Raw genomic sequence first — 24,746 nt, 5'->3', positions numbered from 1 at the left:
CGGGAGATAGTAGAGCCTGTTTCCTGGAAATGCTAAAGGCTGAACTGCAAGGTGTCGAAGGTGCTCAGTGATCCGTGTGTGACAGTTGAACCTGCTAACCCCGTTAACATTGATGAAACCGTCCTGAACCCCCCACACGTCCAAAAGTTGGTCGTTGAACATGTTATTCGCAGTCAGCCAACAACATTGCATTCTCCCTATTCCCGTCTCCGCACATTCTCTGCACTCCAAGACCCAACGGAGAGGTGGACTATGAAACCTGGCGCACTCAGGTCGACCTCCTAATAAGTGATCCTTCTTTGTCTGACTCTCAGAAGGTGAGAAAGATTCTCAAAAGCTTACTTACCCCTGCAACAGATGTTGTAAAACCCATTATTATTAAGCACTACTGCAATCCTCCTGTACGAATCTTAGATAAGATACCCCTTGAGTGAATCCAGTGAGAGATATTATAAACTTTACTTGATACTAGTGCTTACCCATGTCTGGTAAACACAGAGTTACACATTCTTGAAAAATATCGGAAGGCAAGCTAGATAGCTAACTTAGCCACTCGTTTTCCGTTACAGAGTCGTCAAAACGGGTTTGTAGTCTTGTTGGGACACGTAAATTTGCAACAGTGCCATTTGGGTTTGTTTGGAAAGGCTGAAGCAGGCTATTCATTGGCACGTCGACAAATTTAATCATTCGGACTGGACAACAGTCCAACTCGTAGCTATTATTATTTACCTTGAGTTCAGGCCTGTTTTGTGGGCGTTTCTGTGAAATCCAGGATGTTAGGACTCCTGGCCAGGACGATGATGGTGAGTTGCCGTGCCTGTCGGCTATATTAACAAGTTTCTCTGTCGAGCTCCATAACCTGCTACGGGTGACGTCAATTCGGTTATCTGATCCACGGACGCATGCTAACGTTAATGTGTTTGCGAAATTAGTTAACCTTATTGAAAATGCAGTCTTCAGAATTGTTTGGAATTTGTTCTCAAGGCCTTCTTCTACGTCTACGCGTCAGTACAACACAGTAGCTATATAAGCTAGCTAACGGTAGTCAAATGTTGCCGTAACAATACTGAATACAATATTCAAGTCTGGTTGAATCATAGACTTGATAAATCGACTGTTCTCCCGTTCAAAGCAGTCAATGTGAAGATCACTTGATCTCTGTACCATTTGGATGGACTTGTGGTAGCGGAAGATTTGACGACACACACAGCCAGTTTTTGTTCTCTTATGTTGTTATCTGTTTTTACTGCGGTTGCTCAAAAACGAAGTTGTGAGCCAACATGCAGCAGGACTATTATTGGTTAGAACCATAGACTGTAGAAAGAATATGGGCCAAGTGACTTTTATGTCATTCACTCTACAGTCTGGTTAGAACACAAGTTAGGGAACTCAGTGTCACGAGTTGATTAAAGTCCCACGTATAACGGAGGTACTTCAATGCCACATTTGTGATTGGAAGGGAAGTAGCCTAGATCGGTCGCTGTTATTGCATGTTACAGGTTGCTGATGTCTTGGTGGAAAATTAATGTGTCATCATTACCTACAATATTGTTTTATTTTTTTGAGTAGTTAATTATGTCTGTGGGGCGCATCTAATTCACTTTTTGGCTTATATAATTCTATTTAATTTCATATTCTTTCGCTGCCTGATCATGGTCGTATGGTGTCTCTCACCTGCATGCCATGTATTGGCAGGCTAAGACATGTCTGGTGAAGCCGTCCACCTTGGTGAAGCCGGTGTCGGTGACGAAGATCCCCGGCCGTTACTTGGTCCACCAAGAAGGCCTGCCCAAGCTGCCGGTGCCGCCCCTGAGGCAGACATGCGAGCGCTACCTGGCCATGCTGGAGCCCATCATTAGCGAGGCGGAGATGAGCCACACCCGCCAGCTGATGGCAGAGTTCCAGCGTTCGGGGGGCGTGGGAGAGAGGCTGCAGAAGGGTCTTGAGTGCCGTGCCCGCAAGACGGAGAACTGGGTAATGTCACATACGTACCAAATTGTCAGCTCTTGCGTTTCTTCCATCTTCTCTTTTTCTTAGGGCCATTGAAATCTTTTCATTGATCACGCCTCAATTATGAATTTCAGAATATAGATAAAATTGGAGTGTTTCGGCATCAATCAGAGACCTCATTTAATATAATGATTGAAGTGTTAAGGATATCTAGTTTGTAGTGGTGGGTCTGTGTAAAACCACATTTACCCGATGGGAAAGTTCTGTGAAGCAAGATGGCTGTGTGCATTCTGATACACCTCAGTAAATGTTCCTGTTCTATAAATAATTATATAGTTATTTTAGAATTCTAAAAACTAAAAAGTCACAGAAATAAAATAATAAGCTCAAAGAATTATTAAAAGCAACTTTATTTGTTATAGCAGTTTGGAGTTTTTAAATTAATTCAGTTGCAGGTTTTTAATTAATTTGGTAGTAAGGTGGGTGTTTTTTTAATCTCATGCACTGTTTGCAATTGTGTTGGAATAATAGGCAAAAAAAACTGATACAATGATTGTTTTTATTATTTCAGGGTAGGTTTAATGGGTGGATGTTGGACATGGTAATTCTTTACTGTATGGCACATTTTATAATCTGTACTAACTCCTTCCTGCAGTCAAAGTTCACTGCTGTCCTAACTGCCAGTTGAGCTTGAATTTGCACAAGCATTGTTTCATAATGACTCATTTGCTTATTTTTTAGGGACAAGCTTAATTTCACTTACAAATTGACCGCGATGTTGTTCTAAATGAAGTCTTAATTTGGCTGTATGTGTATTTCTTTTAAATATTGGTCTGTTTTTTCAGCTATGTTAAGCCTGGTTTCTGGCAAGTCTTGATGCTTTTTTTTGTGATATGTTGCTCCAAGATAAATATGTTTTTGTGCCAGGTGAAGACTTGGACTCTAGCAGCGTATTCCTTACTTAAGAAGAAAATTGCTATTGTTGCTGCAACTTAAAGATTGCTTGAATAAGTAGATATAGACCCTTTTGCTCTTCGTTCCGGGAGCTTTCGGACTGGTGGCTCCAAACGGCCTACCTGGACTCTCGGATGCCCGTGGTGGTCCACTTGAGCCCTGGAGTGGTTTTCCCTCGCCTGGAGTTCCATGATCGACAGGGGCAGATCAGGTGAGCTCCAGGCCCAGGATTGACATCACTGCTCAACACACATGCACAGCAGCCTCAACTTCATTATTATCAGCAGGCATCGCAAGCTCCAGTGCCTGCTGGTTTCTGGGATTGTTTCTACGCTTAAGTAATGAAGTAATTAGCTAAACAGGTTTTCAAGGACTTCATTGGCTGCTGATTAAAAGGAAACCACAAAAACCAGTAGACACAGCATGCCTCCTGGACTACAGTGTGAAACCATTGGTTTAGACTAATTTGGCCCACTTGTAGCTCCTAAAGTGTCTGCCTGCACGCCTTGAGATATTTGTTATATTGATGGGAAATGTGAAAAATCTTTTTTTTTTCTTTTTTTAAGAACTATCTGGCCCGTTGCCTGTTTTTGGGCATCTTTGCTGTGGAATACAGAGAGACAGGGCTACGGGCTTTGCTACCATTGTCAGCCATTTTACTACCAGAGTGATTCCTGTTTTTTATTGATGCAAATTCCTGCTTTTTATAGATGCTGAACTGGGCGGTAACCTAGAGTACTGTAAATGTTTGATTGATTGTTGATTTTCATGAGGATACTGGCTTGACGGAAGCTTTGAGTCAACTCATTCAACTATACAAAAAAAACAAAAAAACATTTAATTAGAATGTATATCCTCTAACCAGGCCCCTGAAACAGATATTGTGTGCTTCCACCCTTCAGTGTGAGTTCTCCTGTAGAGCTACTGTGCCCTGTACTATTAGAGAATTCATATAGACTTTAACACAGGCCTTTCTCTCTTCACACTATTGACACCATAGTATCTGGAGACATCATTGAACAGCTTTCCACATTGCCCTGTAGACAAACAGACTGCATTGTCTCACCCACTCCAGCACTCCAGCACAGCGGTGTTTGCTGTGTCATTGTGCGTGTGCGTGTGTGGGTGTGTGTGGGTGCCAGAGACACTGCCTGTGTGGATTTCCAAACATAAATTGAAGTCAGATGTGCAGATTTGTCACATTACATTTAAGCTGTCATGCCTTCAATAGTTAAATAGCTCAGGAAAAGTGGCAGCATATAATAAATATGTATGCTATGGATTTGCAAAAAAAGAAAAAACATTTTAGGTATTTTTTACATTACTGCCAAAAACGTTGTGTTTTGGTACGTGTGCACCATGCCAGGACACACGGTTTGACCCAGTCTGTGTTTAATTTTCCTACTTTAATGCCTGTTAATGACCGGTGCTGTAATTCTGTTCTGGAACCTTTTTTTTTTTTTTTTTTTTTTTTTTAAAGATATGCTGCAAAACTGATCGCAGGGGTCCTGGACTTCAAAACCATGATTGACAAGTGAGTGACATTACATCCTTTGATTTTGTTCTGTGCCTGAAAACTGTTGGGTTTTTTGTCTTCCAATTCAAGTCGCTTGAAATAAAGTGCTGTTCTTTTTGAACCTGTGTAGTGAGACGTTACCTGTGGAGTACCTGGGAGGGAAGCCCCTCTGTATGAACCAGTACTACCAGGTTCTGTCCTCCTGCCGTATCCCTGGGCCCAAGAAAGACACGGTGGTCAACCATGCCCTGGGAAAGAGACCACCCAGCCACATTACTGTGGTGCACAACTTTCAGGTACAGCAGGTGTCCTGTATGCTACCTTGCCATGCCCAAACACTGTGATTATGGTCTCCATGACCTGGTATCAAATCTTGACCATGCTAAACTGAGTTCATTTCTCTCTCTCGCTCGCTCGCTCTAGTTCTTTGTGCTGGATGTGTATAACAGTGATGGCACACCTCTGACAATAGACCAGCTCTACATGCAGCTGGAGAAGATCTGGAACTCCTCCCTCCAGACCAACAAGGAGCCAATCGGAATCCTCACTTCCCAGCACCGAAACACCTGGGAGAAAGCTTACAACACCCTCATTAAGGGTAAGGGTTGCGACAGAGTGAGTGAGTGTGACTGCAACAACTTCACTAAAGGTGAGGAGCAGTTAAAGGTGATTGGATGGGGCTCCAACCATTAAGGGTAGGGAGGAGGAGCTAGCAACCTCATTATGGATGAGAGGGTGTGGCCACAAAAATGTGGGTGGACAGAGAATGCATTTGAGATGCATTTGAGGTTTCGTGCGGTGCCCTCTCAGATAAGGTGAACAAGGAGTCTGTGCGGGCCATCCAGAAGAGCATCATCACCGTGTGCCTGGATGCGCCCATGCCGCGGGTGTCGGACGAGCTCTACCGGAGCCGCACCGCCATCCAGATGCTGCACGGCGGGGGCAGCAGCTGGAACAGCGGGAACCGCTGGTTCGACAAGACCCTGCAAGTGGGCAAGGCTGAGGACATGCAGTAGCACTGTGCCTGATTTCGTCCTGTTAAGCTTTTGGGAAATTAAGCAAGTCTTTTCTGGTGCTTCAGTTTGGATGTTTTGTTTGTAGGTCTGATAGGTGTGATGTTTTGTTCATACCTCCTGGTTTTGTTCTTTTTGCTTTTTTTTTTGTACCCAGTTCATTATTGGAGAAGACGGGTCATGTGGCCTTATCTATGAGCATGCCCCTGCTGAAGGCCCACCTATTGTGTCATTGGTGGACCATGTGGTCGAATACACGTAAGGGACTAAGTTTTTATTATTTTATGTGTTTTATGTGTGATGGCTTTCTGTTCCACGAATGCATTCATCATGAATTTTTTTTGCCCTAACTTGCAAGTCACTTGTTCACAATGTTTTATAACCATTATTGTTGTTACATCATAGTACATTTAATATATTGTAAATATAATTAGGCCGTTTCAATTGGGAGAAAATAGGAAATAGGTTTAATAATATTGGCGCAGACACAAACAGACGTTCTCTCCATGTCTCCCAAACAGGAAGAAGTCGGAGATGGTGCGCTCCCCCATGGTGCCCCTGTCCATGCCACAGAAGCTGCGCTTTAACATCACCCCTGAGATCAAGAAGGACATCGAGAAGGCCAAGCAAAACATGAATATGTGAGCAAGGCTTAATGGGCCTCAACCTAGAAGTACACAGCTTGCATGATCTTTATTTGAGCAATATGGCACGAAAGCATGAATACAGCTTTGAATTATTCCTAACAACCCCCCAGTAGCCATCACTGTTGGGTTGTTAGGAACAATTAGAAACATATAGAAACAATTGTTGACAATATAATATATACAAAAAGGTTCGTCAGTAATGGTTTATACTTTGAATGTCACTGGTTTACAAACTGTATCGGATTTCTAATCACTCAAGAAGTTGGTCTCAGCCAATCAGCATTCAGGATTGAAAAGACCTGTTTTATAATAAATAACAAAATTTCACCCTGCCTTCTTCTGCTAACAGAATGGTGAATGATCTGGATTATAAGGTCTTTGTGTTTTCCAACTTTGGGAAAAACTTCCCCAAGTCGCAGAAGATGAGCCCCGATGCCTTCATCCAGATGGCTCTGCAGCTGGCCTATTTCAGGTACACTGGCCGGAGGGACTCGTCTCCTCACATTAGTAATGTAATGTAATTTAGCCAAGTTTTCAGATGCTTACCACACAATTGAATATGGGTAATGTACTCCAGTGTTTCCCTGACAGTCCATAGAACGCACATGGACACAATGACTCCGATGACAAAACAAATAAATAAAGCTGTGGCCTATATTGTATTGAAAAACATTTTTGGCACGTACATTGGAGAATCACCTGAGGGTGATCAGCAGTAATAAACTTTAATGAATCACCTGTGTGTGCCCGTGCAACATTGAGTTGTGCCATAAAGCTGAGAGCCCTTGAGAAACCCAAGCACCGCTGCTGGACAGAATCCAATGGGAAACACTGTAGACATTTAAACTTGTTCATGGTGTAGGCAAAATGTCATCGATAATGGCACATTTTCACCATTATTGTACTGAAGTGACATTAATTAAGTCTGTAAACAAACAACTGTTTACTCCAATATGAAAAACTTGTGTTGTCTAGCACAAGTAGAAAAATGAATGTTCATGTTTCTTTAGATAAAATAGAATATGCATCAATAGATTGTGCCTTTGTGGCATTTATGACTTATTTAAATGATTTATTTAAACTGAACGCGCGCACACGCGCACAGGACGTACCAGGCCTGCTGCTCCACGTCCGAGACCGCGTCTCTGCGGTTGTTCCGGCTCGGCCGCACCGACACCATCCGCTCTGCCTCCAGCAGCTCGCTGCGCTTCACTCAGGCCATGGACGACCCCTCCACACAGGTCAGCCCCTCCCCAGGCCGCTCTGGAGCAGAACATGCACCCCTTTGGTTATAGGGCCAGACTAACCTCATGTGCGTTCCACAAGGCAAATGTTGGCTCATGCTTAATGTTCACAAACCTTATTCTGTTAGCAAATAACATTGGGTACAAGTGATGCTAGGTTTGTTGTTTTTGTTCTGTACCCTGGACAGAACACAGAGAAGGTGGCATTGTTGCGCAAGGCGGTACAAGCCCACAGAGCCTACACAGACATGGTGAGTGTGTTCATCTATGCGGCTGTAAGCAGGGCGGGGTGGAGGGGGAATGGTCCTTCATTGATTTTGCCGGGCTGTTGGTCATCCAGGCGATCCGTGGCCAGGCCATCGACCAGCACCTCCTGGGGCTGAGGAAGCAGGCCATTGAGGACCTGACCTCCATGCCCGAGATCTTCATGGACACGGCCTATGCTGTCGCCAGGCATTACAACCTCTCCACCAGTCAGGTATGTCAGCGCCTCCTCATTCTGCGTTATATACAGAATATAATGAGACTGTTCTACTGTGGAAAAGGGGTATTATGTGTCAGGTCTGCTGTGGAAATGTGGGTATTGTAGTCCTTTGAACCCTGTCACTGATGCATGGGGTAGGGAGTTGCAGTGGCACTGATGAGTCAAAGAACATCAACAAATAATGTACACCCCCTTATGTATGGTGAGTATTGGGGGAGGGGGATGACGGCGACGACAGTGAAAATACAGTTCTATGTTTGGGGGCTCCATGCCTCTCCAGGTTCCAGCTAAGACGGACTGCATGATGTGCTCTGGTCCAGCGGTTCCGGACGGGTACGGTGTGTACTACAACCCCATGGAGGAACACATCAACTTTTCTGTGTCGGCGTTCAACAGCTGCAAGGAGACTGATGCCGCCAAGCTGGCTCAGGCCCTGCAGGGGGCGCTGCTGGACATGAGGGAGCTCCTGGAGCAGACGCCCCAGGCCAAGCTGTGAGGGGGAGGAGATGGATGTACCAGGCCTGCTTCTCCACGTACTCCGTGGAACTTAGACAGGGGCCAGATCAAGAACAAAAAATTATTTCTAAAATCTATTTGATCATTCAATTGGTTTGTTACCAGATTTCCCCTTCTTATTTCTGAGGGTTTAAGATGAAGGAAGTCTAAAGTTCTGGGTCTTCCTGATATAGCATGAGATTTAGGTCTCAAGTAATATGCTGTTGCTTTTTACAAAAACTGATTTACTGCTAATTCTGCGGAGTTCTCGGTTTCGCTCACAGGAATAGACTATTCTGAAAGCCTTTTTCTAAATGATGTTTGTATATGCTTCTTCATGTTTAATTTTTTTGTTTCCACACAAATTAAATCCACAAATTTAATCTAGCTGCCTGTAATCAAGAATACTCACTTCTACATTTACTGTATACAGAATCACATTAGATGTTATTCCATGGATTTCATTTTTCCCTTGAAAAATGCCTCTCAAAGAAATAAAATAATTGGTGTATGTCAATGTGTCAATCACATAATACTCTGAAGCATTGTCATAAATATCAGGGCTCTTGTAATCCTGATATCTTATTTTGGGGAAGCATCTTTATGTTCGTATTCAATATGTGGAAATAATGCTCTGTGAAAATGTTGCACATTTCAGTGTATAAATGATTCAACATCCATTCTCTGTGGAGTACTTACATTCCCAGTTAGTCATTCAGCGGGAGCTCTTATAGAGAGCGCCGTAATAAGAGCATAGTGAACGCTTTGAAGAAAGACAAGAGATGGTACCAAGTTATCCAACTGTCCCAACTGACAGTAGTATTCAGCAGATATGCATCTGACATGACATGACTTGCAAGAGGGAGCTTGAAGATATAGGGTTGGTTTCACAGACACAGATTAAGCTTAGTCCAGGACAACATTGGAATGGAGGAACTCTTTGAGTTTAGTCTTGGACTAGGCTTAATCTGTGTCCTTGAAACTGATCCTATATTGGGTAATAATGGTAAAGTTAGCCTATCACTATGGCTTCCTTTGCAAGCTTGGTTTTTACTGCCACTGCTCTTGATGGTGTTGAAACAAATCCCCCAGTGAAACTGGATCTGTGGTCTTCTGGTATTCCATATAATGAGAAGTAATCATCATCGTACAACTGCTGTGTGTGTGTGTGTGTGTGTGTGTGTGTGTGTGTGTGTGTGTGTGTGTGTGTGTGTGTGTGTGTGTGTGTGTGTGTGTGTGTGTGTGTGTGTGTGTGTGTGTGTGTGTGTGTGTGTGTGTCGTTTGTTTTTACTTAGAAAATGTGTCTTGCCTTAAAACAGATTTTATGTGATTCTGGACAAACTTAGTAGTTTAGTTTATCCTCCAAATATGTTTTTAATCACTAGATTGTTTTAATCACTTTGTTTTTCACTTCAGCCATGCAAAACACAACCTGATTTCACTAATGGACTCACTTCCTGAATCAAGGAGGTAAAATAATTGGCAAAAAAAAAAAAAAATGGTGGTGAACTGCATGGCCGGAGCAGGACCTGGAGTTGAGTAGCACTGGCCACTTTGAAATAATATTTTCATGAACATTTTCTTAAATTAAAGACCGTGCTTATGGAAAGCAAGGTGTTCTATCCCTGAGCTAGATTTTATGCAGTTGGACACAAACATTTTTATGACATAACATTTTTTTGTCATACAACTACATGGAATGCAGTGGAACTGGAACATTTCATTGCAGTTATAGACAGCCCTGACCAGTTCAGCTGATACATTTGGCCCAATGGGATGCTTGCTGCAAAGCAATTTGCGAAGCAAGTGTTATTTCTTCATATACTTTATATGGCGGGAAAGATACGATTATGTATTTCCTGTACGTATGACTAAAAAATGTGTTCACAATGTGCTTTTCAAATTAAAGATTTAATATTAATATTGAAGTTTTATTTTGCCTTCAAAACACATTCCTCGTTCAATTTCATTGGTGAGCTAAAATGTTTTGCTCTCACCGCACAGACATGCGCAGTATAGGCTTACATCCGGAGTTTCACTACCGTTCAAAGCTTCGATTGGCCGAGGTCGTGCTTAGAGGGCGTGCTTTCCTGTCTTACTTACGGAAGTTAGGCTGGGGATATCGTTTAAACCTAAACATGGCGACCGACAAAAGATGGATGTTTACTTGTGTTTTGGTCATTTTTATATTCATTACAGAAAGCTACTGCAGGCTACACCATCTCGTACTTAAGGTATGGTAAGACTAGCTAGGATAGTGGTTATTCTTACAAAATGAGCTTGTCGGCCTCGGTAGATATGATTTGTGATATTTGCAGCTAACTAGCTAGCTACGCTTTTTTAGCCACTCAGGGTATCCCACTGTTTGATGCAGCTGCTTGAACCGTGGTTTCGCTTCGATAGGTAGCTAGCGAGATATAAAAGTCTGACATTATGATTTTGTGTGTACCGTGGGGCGTATGTGCCTCTCAAAATCATATCTTAATGTTAGACATCCTCATGCCAGTAATTAATGTGAAATGAAGGTGACTTGCTAGTCAGCTCGGTAGCTGGTATAACGTTTCATTAATTCAGTGAACTAGAACAGCTATTTGTTATTTTAAACTCCCAACAAATTATGTAATGTTTTTATCAAACTATCGACTATCGTCTCACGTTAAGATTTCACAAATGTCCATCCCAAGCGAAATTTATTTCTAATTGTAAGTTATTGTATGACATGTACAGGGAGACTGATGGTTAACTTAGCAGGCGTTGGCTAAAGCGGTGTTGTGCAGAAGCCGTGTATTAATAGGATGACTAACAGGTGAGCAAAGTACTTACTAGCTGGTTATTAAGAGATTCTGGTTAATCTGAGGGTTGTGCATTGACAAATACTAATTTGGGAAGTTAGTGCTGCAACCACCGAGCATGGAAACGCATGGATGGTAGTTAAAAATAGATGGTCGTTTTCCTGTCCGGGAGGGATTTCTTGTCAGATAATTCACATGTACCTACCCAATGCACTATACCTAGGTCCGTTCAAAACAGCTCCATAAAGAATTGCGCTGAAAGGAGGCTTACTTATGCTGTATGGAAATAAACTTATTTTTTGGTCAGTTGGAAAGTCGTTTTGTAAACTGCGGCCATTTCTCCCAGGATGACGTCCGACGGAAGGTGCATTTGAACACCTTCGGGTTCTACAAGGATGGTTACATGGCCGTGAATATGAGTCGGCTGTCCCTGAGTGACAGTCCTGGAAATATCGACAGCTCTACGGTAAAATCAGTCCCGTACTCGCACACAAAATGGATTGGAAATTAGCCCCTGTTGGTCTTCCCTAGTGTATTAACCTAGTTACTAACTCACATTCTAGTTGATCTATATTGACAAAAACATGGTGCACATTAATATATGGTTGTGAACTAGAAATGTTAAGTTTTCTGAAAGGTTTTTGCATTAACTGCATACTGTCGTGCCATATGTGTTTGTGTGGGGGAGTGAATTCGTAAGAGCAGATCTATTGTTTCTTTTAAAGATTGGATTCAGTCTTGATAGGACCAGCAGTAATGGATTCTCAACCTATTTGGTGAGTACTGATCTAACTAGCTATTGCATCAGCCCTTTAAAATCAAACTTTGCTCATACCAAGTATGGCCAGATTCCTTGGAATTTTATTCCCTAATACAGTATTCCTCTGAACCCCATAACGTCATTTTCAATTCCCCTCTTAATAACCGCTATACATTTTTGTTTTATTTATTTGGTGGGTTGAGTGACTCTACAGAAATGAGCTGACCGGACAGATGCCATTTTTTTGAAGGTTGCTGTGGTTTAATACGCGTTTCTGTGCCGTAGGATGAAGAGATTGACTACTGCATTCTAAAGAAGCTGCCCAGCAGTGACGTGGCTGTTGCCCTGCTGCTAATCGACTTCCGTAACAATGTGTGAGTCTCTTCAAAGCGTTGGGTGTGGCCTACGGATTAAGAAACAGATTTTGTTGCAAGAACAGATTGTTCTTCCCACCGATTCTGTACTTGGCTCCTGTGTTAAGCCTGTCGTCTGCGTCAGTAAGACATGATGTTTTGGTTGATAATATAAGTTTCCATGGCTGTATTCCTGATAGTGTTACTGTATTGTCCTTGATCGCATCCACTTAGTTACATTTCATAATGAATCATTGGCGTGTTTTGTCTTTCCCTTTACCTATTAAGATTATGGTGTTGAACATCTTGTGGGTCTATAGGGTATGTGCTATTGCTCATTACTTTCTCTGCACCTTCGTGTTAGCACTGTCACTGGCCTACGTTCAGTTCATCCACTGCAGAATCTTACTTTTTCTGCAGCCATAGTTGGCATCTGGCTGCACTGTCGGTCTGTTTGAACACAACCACAGCTACTTCTCCTGGAACTCTTATTCCACTTTCACCCTGCACCTACTGAAATGATGTGTGTGTGTGTGCTGTGAATGCAGAGTGAGGATGAAAACCTCAGCTGAGGAGAACCTTTTCCCCAACATCCTTTCGGGCTTGACCAAGCCCCTCCAGGGCCCCCTGGACACAAAGGGCAAGGGTCCGCAGACGGGGGACGAGAACAAACCGGGATCTGTAACCGAACCTAAACCTGAACCCGAAACCAAACCTCAGCCCACGGCCAAAGCAAAAGGTACACAATCCTCCCTTTTCCTGCAGGTGGGTCCCTCTTCACTGATGTTGGTAGATGGTCTTATCTTTGTGTGAGTGCAGACGCCACTATAAAAGCAGGCGCTCTTATCTAAAGTGGCTTGCATGGCTTGTGGTGTACAGTTTAATAAGTCCACTTTATTGCTAAATGGTCTCTCTTAGATGAGATTTTTCAGCTTGCAGTGTCTGCCTGCCCAGGGTCCTAATACTGTACCTTTTTCCCTTTCACAGATGCAGCTGGAAGTAAATCCAAACGAGATGCTTCCGAGGCGAGTATCTGTGAATCTGTCACTGTGCTTGTTGGTCTGTGAGGCAGAATTTTTCACTCTTGTTTCGGTGTTTTTTTTCACAGGCAAGTAAGTCTGAGGTGTCTTACCCTCTGCAGAATAGGGATGGAGTCTACTCCTTCCAGGTGAGCTGCGGGAACACTTTGCATCTTTATAAAGTCGATTTTATTAAGATTTATAAATGATGATAATAATAATTGTTGTTGTTATTATTATTATTATTATTATTATTATTATCATCATTAGCTGTAGTTGTAGTTGTGACTGGAGTAGTATGTATAATGTGGAGTAGTTATTTGTATAATGCATTTCATAGAAGCCTGTCTTTCCTGTCACAGTTTTACTTTAACGTCAGCACGGATGACCAGCAGGGCCTCTACAACCTGTACTTTCACAACTGCTACAGCAAGGAGCCTCCGACCAGCGCAATGCTCCGCTTCAGCATCGAAGTAAGCTCCCGCCCAACGCTTCCAGTTTCACGCTTCCTGTATTGACAGGTTGAGAGGGGTTTTGTCTGAATCGCTGGCAGTTTTCCCAATGGGCACATCTGAGCACTACATCTGAAAACTCATGCCTGAACTATGTAGTCCCATGTGTAATGACCTTACTGTGTAGTACCCCTGACCAGTACCCATATATACGCTATCGGCTGCATATAAGGAAAATAGGTGGATGCTTAATAAATGATAATGACTAGATTTCACTGCATTGTGGAAAATTTTATATATATATATTTACAGTTAGTGCAAGACATGCAAGCTGAAATAATTTGTATCTTTGCCCTTATGTTGGCAAATGGCGCAAAACCCTTTCTAATCTTGAGAGTATTTATTTCAACTTATCCCATGCTCTGGGTGAATACTCAACTCTGATTGGATGCTAGGTGGTGATTAAATTTATGTTTGGCAGGTAGTCCAGGTCGAGCCTAATCACTGGTCTAAATTAATATGCTGCCTGCAGTTTGCTACAAGGAGAGACCAAAAGACAGCAGTGTGTTATGAGTTAAACGGGTTTTAAAACTATTTACATTTAGAAATTGTTAAATGGCATCCGATTCTCCTCTTGATAGTATTTATTTCAGTATAGTCCATTTCCATAAGCATATGCTTGGCATTGCGCACAGCCATATGTGCAAGTATGGAGTCAGCCGGCATGCCCTCGAACCCAGCCAGCATGCCCTCGAGAACCCAGCCAGCACGCCCCCGAGAACCCGGACACTGTGCCAGAACATGAGTGTCCTGCCCGTCTGTTTCCCCCCTCCAAGGAGAGGAAGCTATAACTTGTCTAGCAGTGCAAGGCTGTGTCGGTTTGGCTGTGGCTACACACCACGTGTTTGTGTGCAGCAGTTGCGATATTACTGTGCCTTGTATGCGCTTCAATCGCATGCCTTTCAGTGTTATGCGTACGGCATGTCGTGTCTGGAGCGGGTGTCGCGTGCAGACCGGCTGGCAGAATGTGACCGTTGTTCTAGTTTCAGTGTAGAAGTTTGGTAGCTGCTTCCGTTTTTAAAGTGGGAAAAAATCACCGACTAACTGTAGCGCTAGTGTAACCTTGGAGGTTGATGAAATCCAGTTATTGTAAATCCACTTAATGTAAACGGCTTAATTGAATACCCTAATCTGAGTATAACAATAGTGACATTATTGTGTGCATGTAAGCCTACTGATTTATAGTAGAAAAAATGACGTGTGGAAATGTCTGGTCCAGTCTGGCTCTAAATTGACAGGCTGTTGTAGACATGGGAGAGGTGTTGAGTTTGGGGTTGAATTTCAGATCAACATCGAGGAGAAGAACCCAGACAGCTTCCTGTCGGCCGGGGAGATCCCGCTGCCCAAGCTGTACATCATCATGTCCGTCTTCTTCTTCCTCATCGGCACGATCTGGGTACACGTCCTCCGCACGCACAGGTCAGCCCCGGGGCATTGTGGGATTGGGCGTTACTCATTTACACACTGCTTTAGCGTTTCTTTTGTATGTCACTGCTATCCAAATGGTCTGTTCTAAATGGCTTTCATCCTGAGTATGCGTTTCTTTTCCTGTGCTTCCGAATTGGCTCGGAGTTATGCTTTTAAATTGTTTTGTTATGCATTCTCCAATGCTGATTTTGAGGGACGGACGGATGTGTTTTGATGCGTTTTATCTTTTGGTGCCTGAACCCTGTTTTACAACAGTAGACCCACTTAAAGGTGTTGCACTGCATTTTCTCTGGGTGTTCTTTACCACAAACGCCGGGAACAAAATACGTGAATAAGCACAGGACGGTTATCCACGTTCTACCCTATAATGTTCTGGCCTCAGTTGACCGATGGGCTACAGACACAGTTTGATCAAAGCTTTATTTATTTATCAAAGCTCTATTCTAGAGATAATGAAACTATGAAGTGCTGTGATTACAAAGCATTAAAATGGCTGAATGTTAATGTCCACCGTGGTCTTGCTTTGACGTTACCCAGGGTATTTAGATTAAAATAATTTGCGCTGGTCCACTGGGCTACTGAGTCAATGAATATGGTAGCCAAAATGTATTTCACGCACACGCACACAATATTTCGCTGATCGCGGGTTGGGCATTTTTGTTCCTGTGTACTGAGTGCATTTTGTTTTTATCAGAATATCTGCATTTCTGAAGTATTTATGTTTTGAAGTTGTCAGTCACTTTTATATGTAGTGACTGAAGGCATGATGTTTTTATTTTCCTTTGCATTCATCCTGAATTGAGAATACTGTATGAAATATGATGTGTCTTCTGCTGAGGCAAGATTTTTCTTTAATTACTGTCCTCAGTCACAGTGAATGCCTGCTTTACCCCAGAGCTCCAGTAGAGGGCGGCAGATGCCCAGTGATTTTCGCAGTACACCTGTGGCTGTTTTTAGATGGGACTCCCTTACATAGCCTGTGCGGTTGTGTCTGACGTTGCTCTGATCTCCTCCCTGTTCCACAGAGCTGACGTGTATAAGATCCACTGGCTTATGGCCGCTCTTCCCTTCACCAAGTCTCTGTCCCTGGTGTTCCACGCTGTGAGTATGGCCTCTTTCCTCACCCTTAACTATCTAAATAGCACACTGTGACCTGTAGCACTGTTTATCCTGTGAGAGTGCGCTCATCTCCCCCCCCCTTCTTTTTACTGTGAGCTGTTTCTGTGTTCCAGATTGACTACTACTACATATCCAATCAGGGCTTTCCCATAGAGGGCTGGGCCGTGGTGTATTACATCACCCACCTGTGAGTCCGCCTCTCTGTGGCCTGTGACCTTCTGCACTCGAGTGCAGGGGTCTCCAAGTCCGGTCCTGGAGGGCTGCAGCATCTGCATGTTTTGTTCTGGTTTTCTTTTACTTGGTACAAACCTGCAGACCCTGTGTCTCTCCAGGACCAGGGCTGGACACCCCTGCTTTAGACTGATACTTGCACATAATCCTGAATAGAACACTGGAACCATAAATAAGGTATTGTTATGTTTTCAGCCTGAAGGGGGCGCTGCTGTTCATCACCATCGCCCTGATCGGGACAGGGTGGGCCTTCGTCAAGCACATCCTGTCCGACAAGGACAAGAAGATCTTCATGATCGTCATTCCCCTGCAGGTGAGCCCATCGGTCGCTGAGTCTCCCTGTCTGCCCGCTCGTCTCCGTGGTTACCTGTCGCCGAGTACCCCCGTCAACCCGTTCTTCTCCATGGTTACCCGCTTGCCCCTCTGTCCGCAGGTCCTGGCCAACGTGGCCTACATCATCATCGAGTCTACGGAGGAGGGCACCACCGAGTACGGGCTCTGGAAGGAGGTGCTGTTCCTGGTGGACCTCCTCTGCTGTGGAGCCATCCTGTTCCCTGTGGTCTGGTGGGTACTTCTGCACTGCAGTAATATGCCAGTATAGCAGCGCATTCCTCTCCGGAATAAAATGCCTCGTCACCTCGTAGAAAGGGCTGCTGATCCCAGGACACATCTGATGAAATTAACATTAAAGAGTAGCACAGTTCTGTAAAGTTTGTTGATGGTCCGTTGTGGAAATATGCAAAGCCGTTACTGTTCTTTGAACAATTATCCATGAACAATTATCACTATACAATTTTCAACAAATAGTCTGACCAGTAATGAACAGTGATTTTAACAAAAGACTGCAAATATCTCCCTGGCAGTGCATAAGGAATGTAGTGACTGTGTAAAGCAGATGCGGGTCAATTTAGCTCAGATCCCCCGGTCCCTGTTCTCCCTGCAGGTCCATCAGACACCTGCAGGAGGCCTCTGCTACAGATGGGAAAGGTAAGTCCTGCGTCCGGCTCTGATGTGGAGTCCTGGTCTGGCATTCGCTCTGCTTGTCTCTCACATACACGCTGCGTTTTAGTTTTCTTGACAACCATGTATCCTTCAGAGAAGTACATACATTACATAGTTTGTTTTAATTAACCAGTTAAGGTAGTGCCCCCCCCCCGCAAGTAAGAATTTGACCCCTATGACACCTGTGCCCTGCCGTCCCTGCAGGGAGGGCTTAATCCCCTCTTCCCATGCAGTAATAGAGCCACGCGGGCTAACAGCGTGACCTTAGCCTAACTCTGATGAAGGCTCTTACTGCAGACTCGGGGGTAGTTGTTGTGGAGGGATATAGGGTGCTATCTATGAGCACCTTCTGCCAAGCCTGTAAATGGACTGTCCAGGGGTCTGAAAGTAAAAGTCGGGCCCAGCTCATTCCACTAATTAGTTCTGCCTCCTGGCTGAATTATTGTGCTAATTGGCGAATCCAGGTGACCAGAACAAAATACTGGGGAGGACTTTTACTTTATTCACCTGGACTGCTACCTCTGGTTCTCAGACGTAGAGCATTAGATTCTTGTTTCTCCAGACATGCTCTTAGTGTGTTCCTGTATCTTACATTAATTACATTAATTACATTAATGGCGTCTTATCCAGAGCGACTTACAGTTGATTAGACTAAGCAGGAGACAATCCTCCCCTGGAGCAATGCAGGGTTAAGGGCCTTGCTCAAGGGCCCAGCGGCTGTGCGGATCTTATTGTGGCTACACCAGGGATCGAACCACCGACCTTGCGGGTCCCAGTCATGCACCTTAACCACTACGCCACAGGCTATTGCCTTTGTTTCTTCTCTTCCAGCATAATTCTCTTTCTGACTTAATACAGAATTTTGAGGCTAATGGCCTGAAATCGAAGTTCATTATGTTCATGTAATGCCTGATTAAATGGTTGTTTTATTTTATTCAAAGCATCAGTATTCCATCATAATAATTGGTAGTTAGAACATTCTGTGAAATGTGCAATTTAACTTGTCTTTTGTTGTGTTTGTGTCCAGTTGGCTCACTAAATATACATTGCATTAAGCTATTAATTTCTGGTACATGTAGTTACCATGGTTATTGGCACTCTGTGGTATTCTCCACTGTGAGCTAAGTTTCCTTGGTTAAAAGTGTCTGTAACGTGAATAGGTGTAAATATAACCCATATTGCTTTGTTTCAGTCAGGGGTGTTTTTGAACCAGGAGCCTGAACAGGGATGGGTCTGATGCGCACATACAGTACACGCACACACACACACACACACACGTGTCGTGTTATTTTACCGATTGTAAGAATGGGAAATTAAATTACCCCCAGGCATCATAGCATAACAGTTACAGGCGCTGCACAGCATGTGTGGAAAGGGTACGCAAGCAACCGGATTCATGAAAAAGGATGTGTTGCTACAGCAAAACCCCTCTACAGCTTATGTGCAGTTGCTTCTAGTTTGATTCATTCAAGAAAGAGCCTATTCTTTTAATGAACAGGCCCCATAGTGCATGTGTGTTTTCCTTGACAGAACAAGTTTCTGCAACTTGTAATAAATGAACGGGTGGTCTGTAGCGTAGTGGTTAAGATGCTTGACTGGGACCTGCAAGGTCGGTGGTTCGATCCCCGGTGTAGCCACAATAAGATCTGCACAGCCGTTGGGCCCTTGACCAAGGCCCTTAACCCTGCATTGCTCCAGGAGAGGACTGTCTCCTGCTTAGTCTAATCAACTGTACGTCGTTCTGGATAAGAGCATCTGCCAAATGCCATTAATGCATTGAGCATTGACCTTTTGTCTTTCTCTAGCAGCCATTAACCTGGCTCAACTCAAGCTCTTCAGACACTACTATGTGATGGTAAGAGGCGTCCTCCCACCCACCCACCCACACACACACACACACACACACACACACACACACACCCACAGCCTTAAATGTCACATGCTTGGCTGTGGGCCTTTGTTGCTTCATTCTTTGGATTTCACCTCTCGCTGTCTTAATTCCCCCAGCCCCCGTCTCACAGACTGTGTGAGGAACAGCATTTTCCCCTTCGCCTACACGACAGCACCTATGCCACATTAACCCCCCCGCCGCACCTTCTTGTGCCTGTGCAGGGTGTGAAGTTATACAGGGCCTTACTCTGTGCCTGTCCTGAGAGTCCCATCTATGGCCGCTATGAGCATGGCTGCTCTGGGGCCTGCAGAAGCAAGATGACTGAGCGTGTTTAACCCTCTCTCTCCCTCTCCCCCACCCCCCTTCTTTTCTTCCTTCAGATTGTGTGCTATATATATTTCACCCGCATCATTGCTATCCTGATAAAGTTCATTGTTCCCTTCCAGTGGAAGTGGCTCTACCAGGTAAGAGCAAATTGTTCGGTTTATCGTTGAGTTGATTGACTGATTAATTGATGTATAAATCTGATAATCTACAGATGCGTAAATAGTTTTCTTATGGTTGCCTTGCTGATGGCTGTGGTGGTGATGTGTTCTATTATGTGTTAAGCTCTTGGATGAGGTTGGTTGGTTGGTTTTTTGTTTGGCAGCGTAATAGATGTGTTGATACATAAATAAATAAATTGACCTTTCCACAAGTCCTGCCCTCTTAGCGACTGTTGCTATGTACAACAAAAGATGGATTCAGCTAGCGGCATTCACTTGAATGAGTGACCACAAGTTCCAGATGTTTTTTTTGGAAGTGCAATCACTGAAGCTGTCTTAAAAAAGTAGTTTGGCTTGATGCAGTTGTAAGTAATGCATAAAGGGGAAAAGCTCAGACTGGAAATATAGAAAAATGATTATGCACCTTTTTAACCGGGGTACAGTAAATCCTCAAATTGTGTCCGGGATTCTATTTGAAGCCGGGCCTCGGATAATAGCCGGGGGCGTGGCCGATTCGGGCAAATAAAGGCCGGCCCCCAAATAGAAGGGGTAATATTGCCTACCAGTAGGGCTATCAGTCCATGAGCACTAGAAGACATTGTTTCGATTTAACTCAATGAAATAAGAGCTCTTCTTAATATTTTATATTGTTGGTTGGTTTAATACTGTTGCCAATGAAAAGTCGTTGTCCTACAATATGGGTCTCCAACACGTAGCTCTCAAGCTACCAGTCGCTTGCCGCCCACTTCTGAGTAGCTTGCCAAAGGCTGAAGCAGAATACATTTAAACACAATTGTTGCCGCAAGGCAATAAAAAGTAAATCAGGGAAAATAAAAAATTAACTCAATTTAGGCTACTTGGCTACGCAATAAGGTTTCTATGTATTTACAGCACAGCGCACGTTCAATGAATGAATGAAAGCGGCTGCCTTGGCTCGCAATAAACAGACGGGTTGAAATCTCTTTCAACTACATAAAACTTAACAGTGAACCATCAAATGCCCCCCAGGTTTCAGTGCCCATCAGTCCCAATATTTATCAATAGAATCAAACAGTCCAAAAGTAAATTAAATCCCAAACCAAGGCGAAAATCTTTTGATAGCCTACCGGTATGCTGCTCCAAACGAAACGCATGTCTCACAATAAAACGCACTTCAGGAAAAAAAAGATCCTTAACTTGCTGTTATCTACGCTAAGTTGTTATTGTTCATGAAGGCATGTCTGGCAAGTTGTTATTTAATGGATTCTGGACTTGCATGTGATTTATTGTGTTTGAGAATATTTGCAATAAACTAAGTCTGTTAAGACTGACACTATGACTTACCAAACGGTGTTCCTGATTAGCCTACACTAATTGATTTCTGAACGGTTACAGGAAGTGTTGAACAGTGTTGGGCCACTTGAAGTGTAGCCTTTTACTTTATTTCTAAGAATAAAATTCTACAACAGAAGCCTAATAAGAAATAAAGGCCTGCCTCGAATACAAGCCTGCCCCAAATAAAGGCCTGTGCTTTGTGCAGCCTAAGTAAATAAAAGACCCCGCCACAATTTGAGGATTTACGGTAAGTAAGTTTGTTTTATGGTGTGCCATCTTACTCGAACATCCAAAGAGTTGAGAAAGATATCATTCGGTGTTCCATTGAAGTCCTGGAAAATATTAACTGCCAGGAATAAAAAATAAAAAAAACTATGGCAAGGTTTGCAAAAAAAAAAAAAAAAAATAGCCCAAAAGGTGTTTGCTGATGTTAGCTTTGCTCCTGCAGCTAGTTTGACCTTGAGCTATGCCCCATTTACGATACACTGTAGGGAGATCGATAATGCATGTAGCACATAATTATGTGCAATATCTACCTATTCTGGTAGCTATTTTACTTACCGTCTTATCCATTCCATCTTTTCTTATTTTAGTGTATTATTTCTTATTGTTTTATTAGCTTTTCCGTTCACATACACAAGAACATTCACAGGCTAACTTTATGCACTTCATTATCAGCTATCAACTGCTCATCCGCTGTACTGATAATTGTGCATTTGACATTCAGACTTTCAGGATAGCTTATCTGTTTTGCAAGTTCCCTAACAACACCTCCGGAAGAAGATTTGTAACTTGTAGCTGAAGTTTCCACCATCAGCTGCAGCGATGCAACAAAAGCACACATCGGGGGAAGTTGTACTTGGTAACTGTATCTCAGCCGGGATTGGTTGACTCCGGTGTCGGAGTCAATTGTTTCCAGTTACCAGATGGGTTTACTTCATTTGTTAGGGTGGTTGATGTCGTGTTGTAATGATTGGTCGCTTTCAGCTTGTTGGTGAGTTAGACTGATATACTGATTGGTTGTTTTCAGCTTTTGGATGAGTTGGCCACGCTCGCATTCTTCTTCCTGACGGGACACAAGTTCCGGCCCGCCTCCTACAACCCGTACCTGCTCCTGTCCGTGGAGGACGACGAGGACCTGGAGATGGAAGATGTGTAAGGGTCTGGAGGAGCGGGCTTACCCGCAGGGCACACCTGTCAATCAAATGAGTCGGCTAGCTTTATTTAGAGTTGTTATTTAAGAACACTCGACAGAACACTCGCGCTGAAGGTGAAGGGTCACAGAGTGCTGTAAAGCAGCTGGCCTCTTGGTCTCTGTTAGTTTTCCCATCCCATTCTATATGCTTTGAGGGCCTGTGCAAACAAGTTAATAAAGGTTATTAAGAGCAGTCAATACTGTAGCATTTAATATTTATGACATTTCTCTTTACACATAGTTAAGGAGGGAAAATATTCTCTATCTGTTTTTGTCCTCTTTCTCTCCATCTCAGCCTCTCCTTGTTTTTCTTTCTCCCTCCCTCTCCCTCTCCCTCCCATCTCTCTCTCTCCCTCTCCCTCCCATCTCTCTCTCTCTCTCTCTCTCTCTCTCTCTCTCTCTCTCTCTCTGTCTCTCTCTCTCTCTCTCTCTCTCTCTCTCTCTCTTCCCCCCCCTCAGCAGTTACCATCTTTAGTCTCAGCTCTTCCAGAAATAACCTGTTACTGACACTGTGTTCTTGTTGTCACCCCCCCTCCCCATTGTAACGGGCAGAATCAGGCTGCTTCTCGCTCCTCTGTTTGTCTCTTTTCATTGGCTACCGAGCTGTTCCTCCCTGAGCTGACCTTATTCACATTAATCAGACCGTGCTATTCTGGTTCATTTATGTGAGCTTATTCTGCTGAGTCGGTACCATATTTTTTTTGCTAATTACCGTATATATATTTTTTTTTTAAGTGGTGGGAACTGCTCATAAACTTAGCAGGTCACGTGCACACTGTCTCGCTCTCTCTCTTCTGTCTTTCTGTCTGTCTTTCTCTCTACCGTGCACGCACAGGTGGGCGGATGGATACACACACGCATGCAGTCACTCCTGCAGACACACGCTCTCATACTAATGGGTTCGGGCACACGTTCTGTGCGGTCGATGTGCGGTCGACACTCTTGTCGGTCTACTTGCGTTCGAGCTGACCGGCGCTCTCTCTCCTCTCGTGTCCCACAGAGTGACCACGTCGGTGGGCGTGACGGAGGGGGTGAAGAAGGTGAAGAAGGTCTCAAACGGGCCTTCAGGCGAGCGACAGACCGTGGCGTGAGGTAGCGGGACCCCTCTGGACTGAACTTCAACAGCCACAAATACATTTTTCAGCTGGGGGCTTCACATACGCCGAGACCGCTTATCCAGTGCTAACCCCCCCCCCCCCCCACACACACACACACACGCATACACCGGTACCCCCACCCCAGAAGAAAGTAGCTGGGTCATCTTCCTGATGTCTGTATGGCCGCATATATGTACACAAGGACCTCCTTCCTTTCTCGGGTTTTCTTCCGTAATTTATTAAAATGCTTGGTTTTTAGAAGAGCAGTTGGACTGGACTGTTTTTTTGGGGTTTTTTTCCCATATAAATGTATTTCAGATTCTCTCCGGATTGGTTAACCACCATGCATCTCTTCTATTTCCAGATACACTCCAGTAACCAATAAGAATGCAATCGGACACTTTATCTTTTAGCTCCGGCCTTGCTGCCAATGCTTCATCTGAAACTGCCATCAACTTTCTATGCGAAAAGTCAATGCACTGGAGACTTCATTTTAAATTACTACTATTGGTGTAATGTCAAAAAAGAAAAAGCGTGACTCATTTGTTCCCTGCTGGCTGGTCTCTGTAGTTGACAGTGTTTTTGGCACCGGCAGCTGCTGCTGCGCTAAGTGTCAGGAGCCGCGACCCTGAGCTAGACGACCTCCTGGAACCAGACATGGCAGCGTTTCAGGGACACGCCCAACTACTCTCAAACTGGAGGAATGCTGGTACTAACGACCGTGTGGTCAAATTGTGAATACGAATCAGCCTGCTGAGAAATGCAGCGATTCAAGCGCGCTGTTGATTTGAGTAAAACTGGGTCTGCTGTTTGGCTGGTCCATCGTGCTGACCTTTGACCTACCTACGGCATGGGAGCTTTGATGGTGTGCGGGTCCCCTCTTGTGGCAGACGGTCATATTGCAAATAAAAGATTACCTTGTGCGTGCATGTGACGGTACAAAGCAAAATCATAATCCCTATTTAACTGAAATTAGTTATTTACAATGGTGTTCTGCCAGTCTCTGGTATGGGATTTCTTGTGTTTAGTGTCCTCTGTTTAGTTTTTTTTTTTTTTTTTTTTAAACCTTGTTCTACCTTATTTTTCTTTAGTTTATTATTTTAAGGCTTGCATTTGTAAATAACAATGCTTTTGTTTTGTTGATTTAAAAATAAATGCTGCAACGAACATTGAAATGTGTAAATTGTAAAGAGACGCGCCGTGATCTTGTGAATGTTTGGACTTCATAAAGAAGACTTGTGGAAA

The 24,746-nt window shown here is 43.8% G+C and overlaps 2 protein-coding genes across 5 annotated transcripts; both read left to right on the top strand.

The window, feature by feature from the left end:
- The first annotated feature begins 710 nt into the window (after positions 1–710).
- On the top strand, positions 711–8,804 carry LOC133142275 (carnitine O-acetyltransferase-like). 2 transcript variants are annotated; one of them, XM_061263397.1, is made up of 14 exons: positions 711–803; positions 1,696–1,974; positions 2,997–3,115; positions 4,385–4,438; positions 4,551–4,716; positions 4,844–5,018; positions 5,231–5,409; positions 5,591–5,691; positions 5,955–6,074; positions 6,430–6,552; positions 7,186–7,321; positions 7,513–7,575; positions 7,665–7,802; positions 8,089–8,804. In XM_061263397.1, the coding sequence occupies exons 1-14, from the start codon at positions 774–776 to the stop codon at positions 8,302–8,304; spliced, it is 1,899 nt and encodes a 632-aa protein (XP_061119381.1). In that variant the 5' UTR covers positions 711–773; the 3' UTR covers positions 8,305–8,804. The 2 variants fall into 2 exon arrangements, with proteins under 2 accessions (XP_061119381.1, XP_061119380.1); XM_061263396.1 differs by lacking the exon at positions 711–803 and adding an exon at positions 869–1,004.
- Positions 8,805–10,392: 1,588 nt separating this feature from the next.
- Positions 10,393–24,746, top strand: gpr107 (G protein-coupled receptor 107). Of its 3 annotated transcripts, none has more exons than XM_061263562.1 (19): positions 10,393–10,537; positions 11,442–11,561; positions 11,821–11,871; positions 12,141–12,229; positions 12,757–12,947; positions 13,196–13,233; positions 13,317–13,376; positions 13,590–13,700; positions 15,025–15,158; positions 16,193–16,268; positions 16,400–16,473; positions 16,713–16,830; positions 16,951–17,081; positions 17,461–17,504; positions 19,325–19,374; positions 19,791–19,874; positions 22,240–22,364; positions 23,405–23,496; positions 24,097–24,746. In XM_061263562.1, the coding sequence occupies exons 1-18, from the start codon at positions 10,442–10,444 to the stop codon at positions 23,493–23,495; spliced, it is 1,683 nt and encodes a 560-aa protein (XP_061119546.1). In that variant the 5' UTR covers positions 10,393–10,441; the 3' UTR covers position 23,496; positions 24,097–24,746. The 3 variants fall into 3 exon arrangements, with proteins under 3 accessions (XP_061119546.1, XP_061119545.1, XP_061119547.1); XM_061263561.1 differs by having other exon boundaries at positions 23,866–24,746; XM_061263563.1 differs by having other exon boundaries at positions 19,328–19,374; positions 23,405–24,746.

Source organism: Conger conger, chromosome 12 (assembly GCF_963514075.1).
Source record: "Conger conger chromosome 12, fConCon1.1, whole genome shotgun sequence".
Classification (NCBI taxonomy): domain Eukaryota; kingdom Metazoa; phylum Chordata; class Actinopteri; order Anguilliformes; family Congridae; genus Conger; species Conger conger.
Note: the sequence above shows the minus strand (reverse complement) of the source record. Positions and strands in the feature narration are given on the sequence as shown.

Excerpts from the sequence above, each read along its gene's own strand:
- LOC133142275 (XM_061263396.1), top strand. The coding sequence starts at position 948 with ATGCAGTCTTCAGAATTGTTTGGAATTTGTTCTCAAGGCCTTCTTCTA. Across the intron at positions 4,439-4,550 it reads TTCAAAACCATGATTGACAA|TGAGACGTTACCTGTGGAGT; the intron begins GTGAGTGACATT and ends GAACCTGTGTAG. Across the intron at positions 6,553-7,185 it reads CTGCAGCTGGCCTATTTCAG|GACGTACCAGGCCTGCTGCT; the intron begins GTACACTGGCCG and ends ACACGCGCACAG.
- gpr107 (XM_061263562.1), top strand. The coding sequence starts at position 10,442 with ATGGCGACCGACAAAAGATGGATGTTTACTTGTGTTTTGGTCATTTTT. Across the intron at positions 11,562-11,820 it reads GAAATATCGACAGCTCTACG|ATTGGATTCAGTCTTGATAG; the intron begins GTAAAATCAGTC and ends TTTCTTTTAAAG. Across the intron at positions 13,701-15,024 it reads TGCTCCGCTTCAGCATCGAA|ATCAACATCGAGGAGAAGAA; the intron begins GTAAGCTCCCGC and ends GTTGAATTTCAG.